Below are 17,150 nucleotides of genomic sequence, written 5' to 3' on the forward strand. Positions count from 1 at the left end.
CAACAGTCACCTTGCGTGGCAGGTGGGGCTGAGTGAGCTCTGGAAGAACTGCTCTGTGAGAACAGCTCTAACAGGACTGTGACTGGCTCAAGCTCACCCAGCTGGAGGAAGAGCAGAGAATAAAATCCAACTCTCTGGATTAGAGTCTGCCACACTGAACCTGGCTCTGAGCACCCTAGGTCTCAAAATTTGTTGCGGGGATTAGTTTGAGAAGTTAACACTGTATTCATCTGACCTATACCTTCTAAACCCTTGTTGGTCTCAAAGGTCCTTCTGGACTCGAATCTAGCTGTTCTCTTCCTAAAAGGCCTAAGGCAGGGGTGGCTACTCTGTAGCTCTCCAGATATCTGTGGACTACAATTCCGTGGACTACAATTCCCATGAGCCCCTGCCAGCACATCTTGGGATGCGTAGTCCATGGACATCTGGAGAACCACAGTTTAGTCATTCCCAGTCTAGGAAGGAATTTTCCTCCAGATCATTTTGGCCCTGGGATCCTGGAGGTGTTCTGGTCACAGGGCGCGGTAGCTGTACATTTCCTGCACCGTCCAGGGGGCTGGACTAGATGACCCCCGAGGTCCCTTCCAGCTCTATGGTTCGGACACAACGTACAGCATGGGTTGGTCACGCCCTTTCCCATCGGCCTCAGAGATATCGTAACGACTCAACGAGAGAACAAGCAGCAAACCCTTTGCAGGCGTTTCTCTTTAGAATTGCACTGTCAGCCCCAGAAAGTATAAGAGTAATGTAAGAGTCTTAGGAATTTTCCTGCCCAGTCATTCCTTTTAAAACTGGGGAGGGGGGGCGGGTTAATGCCAAGATAATCCAGAATTAGGATTGTGGGTTATCAAAGCTGCAGCAGCCACACGTAACCCGGAATCTCTGGGTTGATTCAGCCGCTGGGTGGAACGAGAGATCAAATATAGACGGAAATCTTGGGGGGGAAGGAACTTCCACCGAGACGGCCCTTCCCGTGGGCCAGGAAGGCATTGTAGGCTTCGCGTCTCTTTCCCATTTTGTTCTCAGGATTAGCAGCGTCTGCCTGCGCACATTCAGAGGCCAGGCCCGACTATGGCTTTCTGTTTACGTCTGTCTCAATGTTATTGGCCTCGGGGAATGTCGGCTGAGCCGGGGCACGTTGGCAGGGGTGAGGTCGCATGCTGGGTGCTGCGTTGCGCAGGGCCTGGCCACCCCGTGACGTCAACTCCCCACCCAACTGGCCGGCTTTTGAGAAGTGGCAGTTTCCAGTCCTCCCCGGTGCCTGGGCTGCTTGCTTGGGAGCAGGTGGTCGGCTGAGACGCCAGGAGGCAGAGTCAAAATGGGCTGCTGAGGTTATGAGATTTGATTCCTCGGTTCCGCCGTCAACCTGGCGAAACCTTTCCCTCCCCCTGTCAGGATGGTCAGCATTCGGCACTCTCCGACCCCCAAATAACAGATACGATTCTATGAACAGAAGAGCATTTGGTAGATTTTTGCTCAGATGAGAGAAGCAAGATTAACAGGTGTGGGGAGCCATGGTGCTAGCAGGGGATCATGGGACTTGTAGTCCATGGACATGTGGAGAGCCATGGTTTATCCACCTCTGCCTTGGAGGGTCTCCGTAAGCTGGTGGTGGTGATTTGACAGCATGTAATTATGAGCAGCCTAAATAGGGCTGATCTGCTGGAGCCAGCTAGGAGTTGTGGTTAAAAGCGTCAGCCTCTAATCCAGACAGCCAAGTTTGATTCCCCTACATTCCACATGCAGCCAGCTGGGCGACTTTGGGCCTGTCACAGTCCTGTTAGAGCTGTTCTGATAGAGCAGTTCTGCTAGAGCTCTCTCAGCCCCGCTTAACTCGCCTCCCAGCTTGGTGCGGTGGTTAAGAGCAAGAGTGAGCTGGTGAGCTGGGTTAGATTCCCCATTCCTCCACATGTACAGCCAGCTGGATGACCTTGGGCTAGTCACAGTCCTGGTGGAGCTGTTCTCACAGAGCAGTCCTGCCAGAGCTCTCTCAGCCCCACCTACCTGACAGGGTGCCTGTTGTTGGGAGAGGAAAGGAAGACAAACGGAAACCACTTTGAGCCTCCTTCAGGTAGGGAGAAGTGGCATATAAGAACCACCTCTTCTTCTTCTTCTTCTTCTTCTTCTTCTTCTTCTTCTTCTTCTTCTTCTTCTTCTTCTTCTTCTTCACAGGGTGTCTGCTGTGGGGAGAAGAAGGGAAAGCTATTTTTAAGCCACTCTGGGACTCCTTTGGGTAGGGAAAATCAAGCTCTAAACAAACAACTCTTGTCCTGTTCTTCTTGGGTTGGCAGCTGGACTCCTCTGGAGGAAATGGCTGCTTTTAGGGGGCCTCTTGCTGGCCTTGCACCCATCCTTAGACCTCCCCCACTTCCGCCTCCACCCCTGAAAGCGCCAGGGACTTCCCAACCCACAGCTGGCCACCCTGTCCCCCCAACGACTGACTAAAGCAGGGGCAGTCAAACTGCGGCCCTCCAGATGTGCATGGACTACAATTCCCAGGAGCTCCTGCCAGCGTTAGCTGGCAGGGGCTCATGGGAATTGTAGTCCATGCACATCTGGAGGGCCGCAGTTTGACTACCCCTGGACTAAAGTGTAAGGAGACCTGGGGGTCATCGTGCGCGCCCTCCACCTGCCAGCCCCACATCTCAGCCCCACGTCCAGCTTCCCCCTGACCAGCAAGAGGCTCTGGCGACCCCGGCCTTTCCACCCTGGCGAGGATGCTCAAGCCGAGACCGGCTGCAGCAGGCCGCAGTCCCCGCCTGTTGCCTGGTGCTTTCTGCCGAAGGTCCCCAAGGGCAGTGAATTAGGGAGGATTAATTGAACGGGTGGCCTGATGATCCCTCCGGGGCAACAACCAGCAACAACTGAGTTACGTAACTCTCCCCCTTCCCCTCCCCGTTAAGTCATAAACTCATCCGGGGAATTAGCTCCAGCCAAGGGCAGCTCATTAATTTCTCTCCCCCTCCACCACCCCCTTTCCCACTTTCCACAGCATTTTGGGAAGTGTTTCGGCCTGACTGTAAACAAAGACGGCGCAGCACGGCTCTGAAAGCATACGGGGATTGTTGTCCGCGGAGCCAAGGCGAGCGTTTCGGAAATGAATCTGGAGGCCTTTTCCCCTCTTTGCACAGCTCTCTGAAAGACCCGTTTTGGGGCTGCGCAAAGATCTTGTGGGATCTCGGGAAGTAAAGTGGGGAGAGCGGAGATCAGGGAGTTTAAAGTTTTTATTTATCTGATTTGGTGCAGTGGTAAAGAGCAGCGGCTGCTAATCTGTGAGCTGGGTGGCCTGGGGCTAGTCACACTCCTGAGAGAGGTGTTCTTCCAAGAGCAGTTTCTGGTACAGTTCTCTCAGCCGCACCTACCTCACAGGGTATCTGTTGCGGGGAGAGGAAGGGAAGGTGATTGTAAGGCGCTTGGAGACTCCTTCGGGTAGAGAAAAGCGGCATAGAAGAACCAACTCTTCTTCTTCAGTAATCTCAGGGCTCTCTCAGCCTCCCCTCCCTCACAGGGTGTCTGTTGTGGGGAGAGGAAAGGGAAGGCGACTGGAAGCTGCTTTGAGACTCCTTCGGGTAGAGAAAAGCGGCATATAAGAACCAACTCTTCTTCTTCTTCAGTAATCTCAGGGCTCTCTCAGCCTCACCCACCTCACAGGGTGTCTGTTGTGGGGAGAGGAAGGGAAGGTGACTGGAAGCCGCTTTGAGCCTCCTTCGGGTAGAGAAAAGCGGCATATAAGAACCAACTCTTCTTCTTCTTCAGTAATCTCAGGGCTCTCTCAGCCTCCCCTCCCTCACAGGGTGTCTGTTGTGGGGAGAGGAAAGGGAAGGCAAATGGAAGCCTCTTTGAGACTCCTTCAGGTAGAGAAAAGCAGGTTATGAAAATCAACCGTTCTTCTAATTTATATACCACCCTCCCGGCAGACTGGCTCAGGGTGATGTGCCTGAAGCACTTGAGAATCGAAGGCTTTTCCGTCTTTGGTTCGCAGAAGATTCCAGAAAGATGTTTGACATAAGGAAAGACTTGGGAATGTTCAGCCCGGAGAAGAGGAGGTTGAGAAGGGACATAATTGCTGCGTTTGAATATTTGAAAGGTGTTCCTTTTTGCATTAGAGGACAGGACTCACAGTAAAGATGGGTTTGAAGTACATGTAGAACAGTATAGGCTAGATATCAGGGAAAAGTTTCACAGTCTGTGTAGTTCAGCCATGGAATGGGCTGCCTAAGGAGGTGGGGCGCTCCCCCTCTCTGGCGGTCTTCAAGCAGGGGCTGGACAGATCCTTCTCCTGGATGCTGAGGCTGCCTTGAGGAGGGGGTTGGACTAGATGACCTGGAGGGACCACTCCCACTCTAGGATTCTATGACATCGTAACCAAGCAGAAACAGGCAGTAATGTTTTCTGCTCCTGTACACCGACAGAGTGAAAAATTACAGCTGCGTCAGTTCTTTCAAAAGCACCCAGCCTTCTTTGAGGCTACAAACGACATTAAAATTTTTCTCTAGTTCAGTCTTGTCCTATCTAGGAAGCCAGGCTGAGTACATTCCAGGAAGGCCACCAAGGATATCCAGAATTGCTAGGCCGAGACTCCGAAAGCCCTACTGCAGGGGTGGCAAAACTGTGTCTCCCCAGATGTCCGTGGACTACAATTCCCATGAGCCCCTGCCAGCACGCTGGCAGGGGCTCATGGGAATTGTAGTCCACGGACATCTGGGGAGACACAGTGAAGAAGCTGTCAGTGCCCTGCAGGGCGTCTGCGTTCTCCTGGCCCTGAAGGTCAGGAGGGGTGACGGTCAGCCCACCCCAGGCCACAGCTAGCTGACTTTCCAGAGACGGAACTGAAAGAGCCACAAACATGAGACGGAAAGGCAGGCAGGGAGCTCACGTTACTCCTTCGCTCGGGTTACAACTTTGCCAGCCTCGAGGCGGAGATTGTGGGCAGCGGGCCAAGAGAGCTGGGGAACAGGACACGACTCCAGCACTGGGAGGTGTGTGTCTCGGTGAAGGACAAACAGCAGGTCATAGCTACAGGTGAATGCTCTCCTCCACCACCTTGCCCTGCCTGCATGCACATGGGCAGCTGTTGTTGTAAAAGGTGGTGATAACAAGCCACGTTTGGGAGATACAAGCTGGTACAGCCCTATATTAATATTCATAGAATCATTGAGTTGGAAGGGACCTCCTGGGTCATCCAGTCCAACCCCCTGCACTATGCAGGACACTCACAACCCTCTTGTTCATCCACTGTCACCTGCCACCCCCTTGAGCCTTCACAGAGTCAGCCTCTCCGTCAGATGGCTCTCCAGCCTCTGTTTAAAAATCTCCAAAAATGGAGAACCCACCACCTCCCGAGGAAGCCTGTTTTCTTGAGGAACCGCTCTAACTGTCAGGAACTTCTTCCGGATGTTTAGACAGAATTTCTTTTGAATTAATTTCATCCTATTGGTTCTGGTCCGTCCCTCCGGGGCAAGAGAGAACAACTCTGCTCCATCCTCTACATGGCAGCCTTTTAAACACTTGAAGATGGTTCTCAGATCCCCTCTCAGTCGTCTCCTCTCCAGGCTGAACAGACCAAGCTCCCCCAATCTTACAACATACGTCTTGGTCTCCAAACCCCTCACCCTTTTTGTTGCCCTCCTCTGGACACGCTCCAGCTTGTCTATATCCCTCTTATTATTTCTATTTCTATTACTATTATTATTTCATTTTATTTTTATAGCCCACCCTTCCTGGTGGGCTCAGGGCGGGTAAAAACAGCCACGAAGTTACTTTAGAAGAAGAAGAAGAGTTGGTACTTATATGCCGCTTTTCTCTACCTGAAGGACTCTCAAAGTGGCTTCCAGCCGCCTTCCCTTTACTCTCCTCACAACAGACACCCTGTGAGGGAGGGGAGGCTGAGAGAGCCCTGATATCACTGCCCGGTCCAAACAGTTTTATCAGTGCTGTGACTAGCCCAAGGTCACCCAGCTGGCTGCACATGGGGAAGGAGCAAGGAATCGAACCCAGCTTGCCAGATTAGAAGTCCACACTCCTAACCACGACGCCAAACTGGCTTTAATAACAGTCGATGACAATTCAGCTTTCCAGATCAAATTATTAATTGAATGATATTATTACCTCACGGGAGTCCACCTCTGGATCCCAATCCATTGACCGGATTGCTGCGCTAGCATAACCCGGTGCCCATCTGAGAAATTACCGATGTAAGGCTTGGATTTGTAACGCCTTTTCGATCGAATGCGTCTCGTAGCCAGGTGGAGGGAAGTATAATTGTCCTCTCAATTGTCTCTCACTGAAGACGCCAATTGTTTTTCAATTTTTTTTCGAGGACCGCTGAAGAGGCTCTATGGATTTTTGGCTGCAAAGACAGGTTGGGTCTTGAGTTTAAATGCCTGTTTGGCCCGGCCGGTCTCTCCTTGGCTGTGACCGGGATATAGCCCCTGACCGCCTCACGGGGTTATAAAAGGAACGAAGGCAATTGTTATTGGGGGGGTTAGAACGGATTAAGGCAGGGATCTCAAGGAGCGTACACATTCTGGAGGCGTTCGCCTAAACCTTCGTTCAAAGCATTTTACAAGACCGTCACAATTTGGGGGCTAGCCTGTATTTTGGGTCAGCATCTTTGGGGAGAATTATGCAAGTGGGAACCCCTGAATTTCCTTGGTCGTCTCCCATACAAAAGCTGACCAGGGTAGAGAATAAACACACATGTGTCTAATGGACTTTTGGATTAAAAGGCATGAAGAAAAAGAGGAGTTGGTTCTTATATGCCGCTTTTCTCTACCCGAAGGAGTCTCAAAGCGGCCTCCGGTCGCCTTCCCTTTCCTCTCCCCACAACAGACACCCTGTGAGGGAGGCGGGGCTGAGAGAGCGCTGACAGAACTGCTCTGTGAGAACAGCACTATCAGGGCTGTGACTAGCCCAAGGCCACCCAGCTGGCTGCGTGCGGAGGAGCAGGGAATCAAACCCGGCTTGCCAGATGAGAAGCTGATGCTCATAACCGCTGCGCCACACCGGCACATATGCATATACTTGTTATTATTCCAGAACCTGCATGGGAATAAATATCTGGTGTCTTTCGGGTTTGGCCACTAATATTGACCCTCCTGAAGTCAGTTTGACTGCACCAGCAGCGAGCCCAGTTCCCAGCTCAGATATGTTAGTGGTGTAGAGCGGATATGGCCAAACGGTGGCTCTCCAGATGTCCGTGGACTACAATTCCCATGAGCCCCTGCTAGCAGGGGCTCATGGGAATTGTAGTCCACGGACATCTGGAGAGCCACCGTTTGGCCACTCCTAGCATTGAAGTATAATTTGGCATCCCCATTTGACTACGGCCGCGTCTCCTCACCAGAAGCATCGTCAAACTAGACAATGGAAAAGTTTGCCATTTCATCTTGGGAAGTCCACTGCAGCCTGGGGAGGCTGACATCCCAAATTTGCTGAACCCCCCTTCTTTTGGGGTATGACGGGAATCCTGGAACCACCATCTCCTCCAGCTCATTTGGCTTCGCCTGGCCACCATGTGCCGTCGATGGGGTTGGTCCAACCAGCCAACAGATGGCCCTGCAAGGTGACGACCAGGCTGTTTCGTGTTGCATTTCATCCCTGTTAGGCGCTGGACACAGCTCTAAAAGTGCACTCTTCTTGGCCTGTCTAGCTGCAAGACACAACGTGGCCCAATCAGCAAGCTCCCACGAACGAAATCAGCTCGGAGACTTGAAGGTGCACACTACAAATGCAGCTATCTGCTAGGCCTTACGTTGGCCACAGAAATGTCCGTATTCTGACATCCCACAGCCAGCCCTTTAGGTACAGATCTCATAAATGCATTTTTGTCACGCCCAGTTGCACTTCTTTCATGCTCAGAGGGTTGTGTTCCCACGTTTCCTCTATGACAAGTTGGCATGGGGCTACCGAAACGTGTTCAAATCTCAAAAACAGGTCATGGACGCCACCACAAAATGGCTGCCAGGGGTGCATGGGGAGGTGTCACTGGAACCAGTCACAAAATGGCCACCATGGGTGTGGAAACAGCAATGGGATGAATCACAAAATGGCTGCCATGGGTGCATGGGGATGTGACAATGGAAACAGTCCCAAAATGGCTGCCATGGTTGTGGAAACAGCAAGGGATGAATCACAAAATGGCTGCCATGGGTGCATGGGGAGGTGTCAATGGAAACAGTCACAAAATGGCTGCCGTGGGTGTGTGAGAAATCAATAGAAGCCACAAAATGGCTGCCATGGGTGTGGAAACAGCAATGGGATGAATCACAAAATGGCTGCCATGGGTGCATGGGGAGGTGTCAATGGAAACAGTCCCAAAATGGCTGCCATGGATGTGTGAGAAATCAATAGAAGCCACAAAATGGCTGCCATGGGTGTGGAAACAACAATGGAAGGAATCACAAAATGGCTGCCATTAAGCTAGAGGGTCTTTCCAGGCCAAGGAATTGCCTGGAGTAGAGACAGCTGTTTCTAAATAGGTATTCACAGGTGGTCCGTCCCCATAATAATCTGCATGGTAAACTTGAACATCTGCAGATAACCATCTGTAGGCTGAACCATGTGGTTCGGGTCCTGATCAAATGAAACACCTGCAGAGCATGCGTTTATATGCGTGTGAGACTCTCCACAGACGTTCAGCTGGGTTTTTGTAGCCCACGGTCCCCAATCTTTTGAGCCTTTGGGCACCATTCGAACAGGGGGTTAGACTGGCTGCCACAAAATGGCTGCCATGACAGGCAGGGTCAAGCACAAAATGGCTGCCGCAGAGCCACAAAACCCCAAGGGAGCCCAAATGCAGGGTCCAAGAGGAGTGATTTAAGAAAATACAATGGGAAAGACGAGTGTAAGGCAGCTATTAAATCCCCCTCGTCTGAGCTATTAAAGTCGGGCGGCGGTGATCTACCAATCCACATTTCTTATATCACCCTTGCTGAATTTTTCGAGCGTCTTCGAATTTCACCTTTGTCATGGCGGTCCTCTAGCTATACTGATGGCGGGTTAGTTAACATTTTGATGATGATGTTAGCCATTCAGTCGTGTCCGACTCATGGTGATCCTACGGCTCAGCTCTCTCCAGGTCTTCCGACCTTGCCCCGCTGCTTTTAGTTGTATAATGCTCTGGCCGGCGTCCATTTTGATCGTATCTAGCCACCTCATTGTTTGTTGGCCTGGTTTTCTTTTACCCCTGACCAGTCCTGGCGTAACTGCTCTCTCCGTGGAGCTGGATCGCATGATACGGTCGAAGTCATTGAGCCGGAGTTTTGTGGTTTTGCCTTCCAGGGTTATATCAGGCTTTATGCACTCTAGTATTTCCTTGTTTGTAACTTTTGCTGTCTGCAGAATCCGCAGAAGCCTCCTCCAGCACCCGAGTTCAAATGGATCAACTTACTTGCAGATAAAGATAATTTTATTTCTTAAACAGTGGCGAAGTTCTGTTATACTGCCAGTGGAGCACGAAAACCCTTGGTTGATGCTAAGTGACGTGGTTGTTAATTTAATAACGTTACTGTGGTTTTCATAGAATCATAGAGTTGAAAGGGATCTCCAGGGTCATCTAGTCCAACACCCTGCACCACGCAGGACACTCACAACTACCTATGTTCTGATTCTGCTCAATGACCGTAAATAAATGAATGAAGATGAATGTTGTTTTCAGCTGCACAACCAATTAGATCAGTGAGAAGAATTCCTGGGCAGAAGGCCATGCCCCCTGGGGTCCAATCCGCTTTCTAAAAACCCTTGGTGGCGGCCATAAAACATTTGGCAGACACCAAAAGGCATGACCCCACACCATTGCATACTCTACTGATCATCTGCAAAGCCGTTTTTAGAAATATGAATATTTCTGCATTGAGTATGTGTTTCCAGTGTGATTTTGTTATTTCATTGCAGATCCCCTGCTTGGACCTCCTTGGCCAATCAGGTCCTCCGGCGTCTGAACCTCTTTCTCTTCTCCATACAGCCAGTATTTGGAGGAGGGCCCTGACGGAGTCGCGTGAGCCTTCCGTCTCGACGCTGATGAACTGAGGGATGAGTACGGGCAGAGTCAACTCCTACAGCATCGTCTCTTCTGAGGAAGACGGGTTGACGTTGACCACCATGCCAGGAGTGAATGGCTTCGGCAACGGGAAGATCCACACGAGGAGGAAATGCCGGAACCGGTTCGTGAAGAAGAACGGCCAGTGCAACGTCGAGTTCACCAACATGGACGACAAACCTCAGAGGTACATCGCGGACATGTTTACGACGTGCGTGGACATCCGTTGGAGGTACATGTTGCTGCTCTTCTCCCTTGCCTTCCTGGTCTCCTGGCTGTTATTCGGCCTCGTTTTTTGGCTGATCGCCCTCGTTCACGGGGACCTGGAGAAGCCCACGGCCGACGAGACGTTCACGCCTTGCCTCCTGCAAGTGAACGGCTTCGTGGCCGCTTTCTTGTTCTCCATCGAGACGCAGACGACTATCGGCTACGGGTTCCGCTGCGTGACGGAGGAATGCCCGCTGGCCGTCTTCATGGTGGTCCTCCAATCCATCGTGGGGTGCATCATAGACTCCTTCATGATTGGCGCCATCATGGCCAAGATGGCCAGGCCCAAGAAGAGGGCCGAGACCTTACTCTTCAGCCACCACGCCGTCATCGCCATGAGGGACGGCAAGCTGAGCCTGATGTGGCGGGTGGGCAACCTTCGGAAGAGCCACATCGTTGAGGCCCACGTCCGGGCTCAGCTGATCAAGCCCCGCATCACCGAGGAAGGGGAATACATCCCGCTTGACCAAATCGACATTGACGTTGGCTTCGACAAAGGCTTGGACCGGATATTCTTGGTGTCTCCCCTCACCATCCTTCACGAGATCAGCGAAGAAAGCCCGCTCTTCGGCATCAGCCGTCAGGAGCTGGAGAACGACGATTTCGAAATCGTGGTCATCCTGGAGGGGATGGTGGAGGCCACGGCCATGACCACCCAAGCCCGGAGCTCCTACCTGTCCAGCGAGATCCTCTGGGGCCACCGCTTCGAGCCCGTCTTGTTCGAGGAGAAGAACCAGTACAAAGTGGATTACTCGCATTTCCACAAGACCTACGAGGTCCCGTCGACGCCGTGCTGCAGTGCCAAGGACTTGATGGAGAACAAGTTCCTCCTCCCGAGCACCAATTCCTTCTGCTACGAGAATGAACTGGCCTTCATCAGCCGGGACGAAGAAGAGGAGGAGGAGGAAGACGACGACAGCAGGGGCTTGGACGATCCCAGTTCGGGCGCTCAGCCCGAATTCGACAGGCTTCAGGCGACAGTCGCCCTCGATCAAAGGTCCTATAGAAGGGAATCGGAAATATGACCCGGGGCCGTGGAACTGTTTCCTGGGGGCACTTCCCCCCACACACACTGTTCCTTTTCCCCTACTAAAAAAAAAATTAAAATTATGCAGAACAATGCAAGTGCCATAGGAATGCCTGAGGGTTAGTATGGTCTGTAGTTTTGGGGTGGGTTGTGTTTGTTCATTTTAGTTTCCTTGCAATAACCCCTGAATGGCCAAGGGTGGGGAAGCTCAAAGGGTCACAAAGTGTTGTAATCGAACAGTATTGATAAACCTCTTTAGACGGTGTGTTGGGGGGCAGAGTCGATATGGAGATGCTCACCAATGACCGACTCGGATACTTTTCAAGGAAGTTCAGGCTGAAGACTCAGGGAATGATCTGGTCCCCTCTTCAGAGTAAACAAAGGTGAAAGGAAGGAGAAAATGTTAGCTAAGAAACACTATGTGTGCCGTTGCTGTTTTTTAAACAAATGACTCAACAAAACATGTTCTAACAATATAATTAGAGCCTCTTGTGGCGCAGAGTGGTAAGTCAACAGACATGCAGTCTGAAGCTCTGCCCATGAGGCTGGGAGTTCGATCCCAGCAGCCGGCTCAAGGCTGACTCAGCCTTCCCTCCTTCCGAGGTCGGTAAAATGAGGACCCAGCAACGGTAATGACTGGGGAAGGCACTGGCAAACCACCCCGTATTGAGTCTGCCATGAAAACGCTGGAGGGCGTCACCCCAAGGGTCAGACATGACTTGGTGCTTGCACAGGGGATACCTTTACCTTTTACCTAACAATATAATTACAGATATAACTGCCTATATGTGTGATTCGGTTACTCTAGAACAGGGGTGGCCACACTGTGGCTCTCCAGATATCCGTGGACTACAATGACCATGAGCCCCTGCCTGCTGGCAGGGGCTCATAGTCACTGTAGTCCACGGACATCTGGAGAGCCACAGTTTGCCCACACCTGCACTAGATGAACATTTGAAGTTATGCGCACGAATGTACTCCTTTTCAATTCAGGGGAAAGGGAAAAGGTATGTATTTTTTCCTATTCCCCCATTGGGAAACGGTTTACCAAAAAGGGTTTTTCCTCACCCCTACAAAAATGTGATTATTTTAAAAAGGGGGGGTGGTGGAGAATGTGAACGAAGCAGGCATTGCACCAAGTCGTCACGGGTCAAGGATGTTTATTTTTGAAGACAAAATATTTTCTTCTAGGAAAACATTTCAGGTATTTTCGCCGTCCGGAGGCCTATAGAAGTCAAGGGGGATTTTCCCACAGGTCGTCGGGAGGAGCTTTAAGAAACAAAAACAACCCCCCCCCCCAAGCTTTTGATATATCTCTGCAAGACAAAGCAGGGGCTAGGCAAAAATTTGGAAGGGAGGGGGGGATCGGTGACATTTTCCTGGATCTCACTGATTCTTCCCCTAAACCCTCTGAATTTTTTTCTCCAGGCAGGTTGCAAGGCTAGAAGTAAGTCTGGTGAGGTTATTGAAGAAAGGTCTTTGGGAGTGTTGCGAGGGGGGGGGAATAGATAGGCCAGCAAGGGTCAACAGGTTCGGGGACGGCCATGCACCTCTCTTTCCATCCATCAATTTGTCCCTAGAAATATCCTCCCCACCTCCAATGCAGAATGCCAGTTTGCTCAGGGAACGTATGATTTGGCCCTTAGCAAATCGAAAACTAGGCCTGGCGTTCAAGATTCGCTTTCCAAGAAGGAATGCGCCGACCGCTTGCGCATTTGGTGCACGGTTTCAGTTCCCACCTCGCCCCCCTTTGGGGTCTGCCCCTACAAAAAACAACGGGGTCTCCCACCAGCCCTTGCGTCGTTCTGTCGACATCGCCAGAAACTCATTCACTCGGTTCCCCGTTCGGCTGGCATCTCCTCCTGTCAAAATAGACGAAACAGAAGGGAATGACAGGGGAAATATTTTTCTTAAAGACAAGCTCCTCGCAAGGTTTTTTAAAAAAAACGAAGCGTCTGGGTTCTCCGAGAAAATAAGAAGAGGGGCCAACTTTTCAGTAAGCCGTTTGCTGAAATTGCCAGACGGTTTTTCTCCACGGTCAAAAGGGGCGAGTGCTGTTTTGTCCTGGTCAGTTGGCAACAGTAATGGTCAGTCAATGCCTCCCTCTCCCTCCCCAGAAAAACTGAGATTCCCCAGCCGTTACCTTACAAAAACACCACTGCCCTAGTCAGGAACCAATTTAAAACTCTGTGGTGTAGTGGTTAAAACCCCAGCATGGTGTAGTGGTTTGATCCCCCACTCCTTTTCCCCGTGCAGCTAGTGGGGTGACCTTGAGCTAGTCGCAGTCCTGATAGAGCTGTTCTCTCAGAGCTCTCTCATCCCCACCTCCCTCACAGGGCATCGGTTGTGGGGAGAGGAAGGGAAGCTGCTTTGAGACTCCTTCGGGGAGTGTAAAGCGGGGTATAACCCCATGTCCTCCTCTCTTTTTCTTTATCACCAGTCAGTGCCCATCACCTCTCCTCAGGGCAAAATCTGGACTCTCTTCAGATCCCGATTTTCTTTTTTTTATTTAACTGAGCCACAGAAACATCTCACTTTCTGGTTTGTTTGTTTCTTTGTTTTGCAATAATACTCTTTTGAGAGGGTTTGAGCATGGAGGTGACCTTGAGGGAAGGTCAGGGTAGAAATCCTTCAAAATGCAACTCGACTGAGTTCTTAACAGAATAGTTAATTTTATCTACCCCGGTGGCAGGCGTTTCGGAGTGCCTCTCTTCTCCCCCACCTCTTATAGACCCCTTTTAAATTTAGAGATGATATCTCCTAGAGCAGGGGTAGCCAACCTGTGGCCCTCCAGATGTCCATGGACTACAATTCCCATGAGCCCCTGCCAGCAAACGCTGGCAGGGGCTCATGGGGATTGTAGTCCATGAACATCTGGAGGGCCACAGGTTGACTACCCCTGTCCTACAGGACTGTTTATCCGTTTCCAAAGATTTAAATCCATTCTTTGGAGGCTCTTAAAAAATCATGTGGGGAATAGCTCCTCTGTAAATTTATGCCTGCCACAAAGCTGTTAGAAACACAGAATTCTTATAAGGAAGAAGAAAAGGACCAATTCTCTGGGGACCATTGCAATGATCCCTGTCCTTGCAGATCGCTCCTAACCAAGACTTTTAACAAAGTCTCCTTGTACACCGAGCTTTCCCAAATATATATTTTTTTCAAAATCTCACCAGGGTTTCACGTGCTGCAGAGTTTAGAAGGAAAAAAGACGCCAGCCATTTCAACTGCAGGCCTGGCAACCCTTTAGCAGGTTAGCTTCAGAGGGTAGCTGCAAGAGATGAGCCGAGTTCAAGTCCTGCAGCGACGGAGACACAAAAAAGATGGTCAGGATGTAAGCTTCTGGGACTCAGAGCTTCTTCCATCAGATACGAGGATCAGCAATCTCTGAGTCAAAGCTTTGAGGGGGGGGGGAAGCCTTTGCAAGAACAGACAACTGAGAATTATTGTATTTATTTGGAAGACCCCCCCTTTGACCCCCCCTCTTTGACCCACCAGAGTGTTCTCTACTCCAGAGGAAGTTCTGAAATGAAACAGCAGCTGAAGCCTAAATCGCATGGTGTCCCCACTTAGCTTGACTCCCAAGGCTGCACACGGACCGTGCCTTATAAGAGACGTAAAAACCATTCAGGTCCACCACATTTTGTGTTTTCCCTCTTCTCCTTGCGACTTCCGAGTAACGTTTGGTTCTCCCTCCCTCCCTCCCTCCCTCCAACATGACGGGACGTCACATGTTTGTCCAGTTGGACGAAGGCGTACGACAGGGCCGATCGTAAGCAATAAACCGTGGTTTGCGTAGGCCAGCCCTTACGCGCACGTATTGATTCCTTCCTCCCCAATCTGTTCTTTCCGAAAGGCCTGGCTGGATGTGCCCGGGAGCAAAGCCTGCCAGAAGGTGAAGGGCATCGTATCGGCCGGTGACGGCTGGCCAAAGGGATGGGCGGGCAGGGTGGAAAGGAGCCGATCTAAAATTAGAAGGGAGTCGCTAAGACGGCCTGCGTGGATCGGGGTGGCCAACTGATCAAGAGGCACCCTGTGCCTTGCAGCTGCCGGAATCCGAACAAAGCTGCTACTGAAGGCACAGCTGCTGCAATGGGTCAAAATAATTGGCAAACCTTGTGCAGCTGGAGATTGGAGGGCGGCGCCAGGGGAGGGCAGGGTTCAGGGGACCTCAGCGGGGTACAACGCCACAGACACTGCCACCCCCAAAGCAGCCATCTTCTCTGAGCTCTCTAGCCTCAAGATGGGTTGCAAATCTGGGAGATCTTTGGGCCCTACCTGGAGATTGGCGCCCCCAACCTCCAGATGTCACATGCACTAAATGTTATGATGGTTGAATGACTCCCATGTTCGTCTAGGTGGCCAAACAGTGGCTCTCCGGATGTCCACGGACTACAATTCCCATGAGCCCCTGCCAGCTGGCTGGGGCTCATGGGAAATGTAGTCCGTGGACATCCGGAGGGCCACAGCTGGGGCCACCCCTGCCCTCTGCTAGCCACCATGTCCCTTGACGCTCTCACCCCACCGATCTAGACTTTTTATAAAATCTGTAAAAACCTCCTGGTAGATTGACCAGAAGCAGCTGGTGCACCGTCAGGGCCAGAAACCAGGGGGATGCCTCCTTCCCCATCCCGAAAAACAAAATCCATGTTCCAGTTTGGATGCCAAAGACGAGAAAAACCCGCTGTGCGGAAACAACCGCAGTCTAAATCTGGATACGTTGCCATAATGGTCTGTCTGTAACAAGAGAAAAGGGTGAGAGTCCGGGAGCAGCTTCCAGATTGACACCCTTTGTGGCCGGGGAGGAGTTATTGGAAGTCACGTCTTCACAAAAGCTCCGGTCCTTCCGCAAACATTGTTCGTTTCGAAGGTGTTATCGGACTCTTGCTCTTTTCTGCCACCTCGATCTGGAGCAGTGTAGGCCGAAAGGTTGCATAGTTTCACAGCCAATTGGTCAAACTATTGGGCTGATCGGGAGTCTATTTAGAAATCGGTATAAATCCACAGGGGTTTATTGCTTGGCCTAGCCATTTTGTGTTCTTACAGTGGGGGGGAAAAAAGGAAAAAAGAATAAGCCAAAGTCCAATTCAGCCCTTCTTGTCTCCTTTTCTATAAAGATACCTCTTTGCTTGAGCCCAATAGATTTCTTTCTACCCCAAACGTTCAGAAGAAAGAGGTGGTATTGATCAAGTGTATTATTTATTTTTTAAAGAGGCTTTTCAGGGTGTGTATTTTTTTTAAATAACAAAAAGGGGGAACTTTGCTGCTCGGGGGAGGGTTGGTTTTCCTCGGGGAACGAATTTCTAAATGTATATCATCGTAAATATTTGTAAAAAGGAAAGAGAGAGAGAAAAAATAGAGTTCTTTAAATTATTGCTTTTTAAATTATTATTCTATTATAATAATTGTACAGTCCGGTCAGCAAGACTAGAATAATATATACATTGTATTTTTAAAACTACTGCGTAGATCAATACGAAATAATTTGTAGGAAAGCCATGCTGATCTCATAAATTGCAGGTGGTTTTTCTTCCTCTTCAATAACCCCTCTCCCGGTTAAGATCTAGCTATGAGAATACTGTTATATAAAATGTATAGCTCTAGAAACTGAATGTGCTGTTACATAATGTATAAAAATATATATATTTTTGGCCTAGTTGTGAGTGCGGTAGCCGATTCTTCTTTCCATTAGCGTGCAACGTCTACATGGGAACGTAAAACTTCCACCTTTGTTCTCAACTATATTTGTAAACGAGTCATGGATTTTAATTTCTACGATCTTCTGTCTCTAAAGAACTCTCTCCGAAAAGGAGACAC

At 50.5% G+C, this 17,150-nt stretch overlaps 1 protein-coding gene across 2 annotated transcripts in view; it reads left to right on the plus strand.

Moving 5' to 3' along the window:
* Positions 1-12,150, plus strand: part of LOC143827335 (ATP-sensitive inward rectifier potassium channel 12) — a 35,453-nt gene extending 23,303 nt beyond the window's left edge. Inside the window, exon 2 of one of the 2 annotated variants that reach the window (XM_077316816.1) lies at positions 9,895-12,150. In XM_077316816.1, the coding sequence (XP_077172931.1) occupies positions 10,033-11,331 (1,299 nt within the window). In that variant the 5' untranslated portion in view covers positions 9,895-10,032 and the 3' untranslated portion in view covers positions 11,332-12,150. The remainder of the gene's footprint in view (positions 1-9,894) is intronic. The other variant, XM_077316817.1, reaches the window with a different exon arrangement.
* Positions 12,151-17,150: the final 5,000 nt, after the last annotated feature.

The sequence above is a fragment of the Paroedura picta genome, chromosome 17, assembly GCF_049243985.1.
Source record: "Paroedura picta isolate Pp20150507F chromosome 17, Ppicta_v3.0, whole genome shotgun sequence".
Lineage (NCBI taxonomy): Eukaryota > Metazoa > Chordata > Lepidosauria > Squamata > Gekkonidae > Paroedura > Paroedura picta.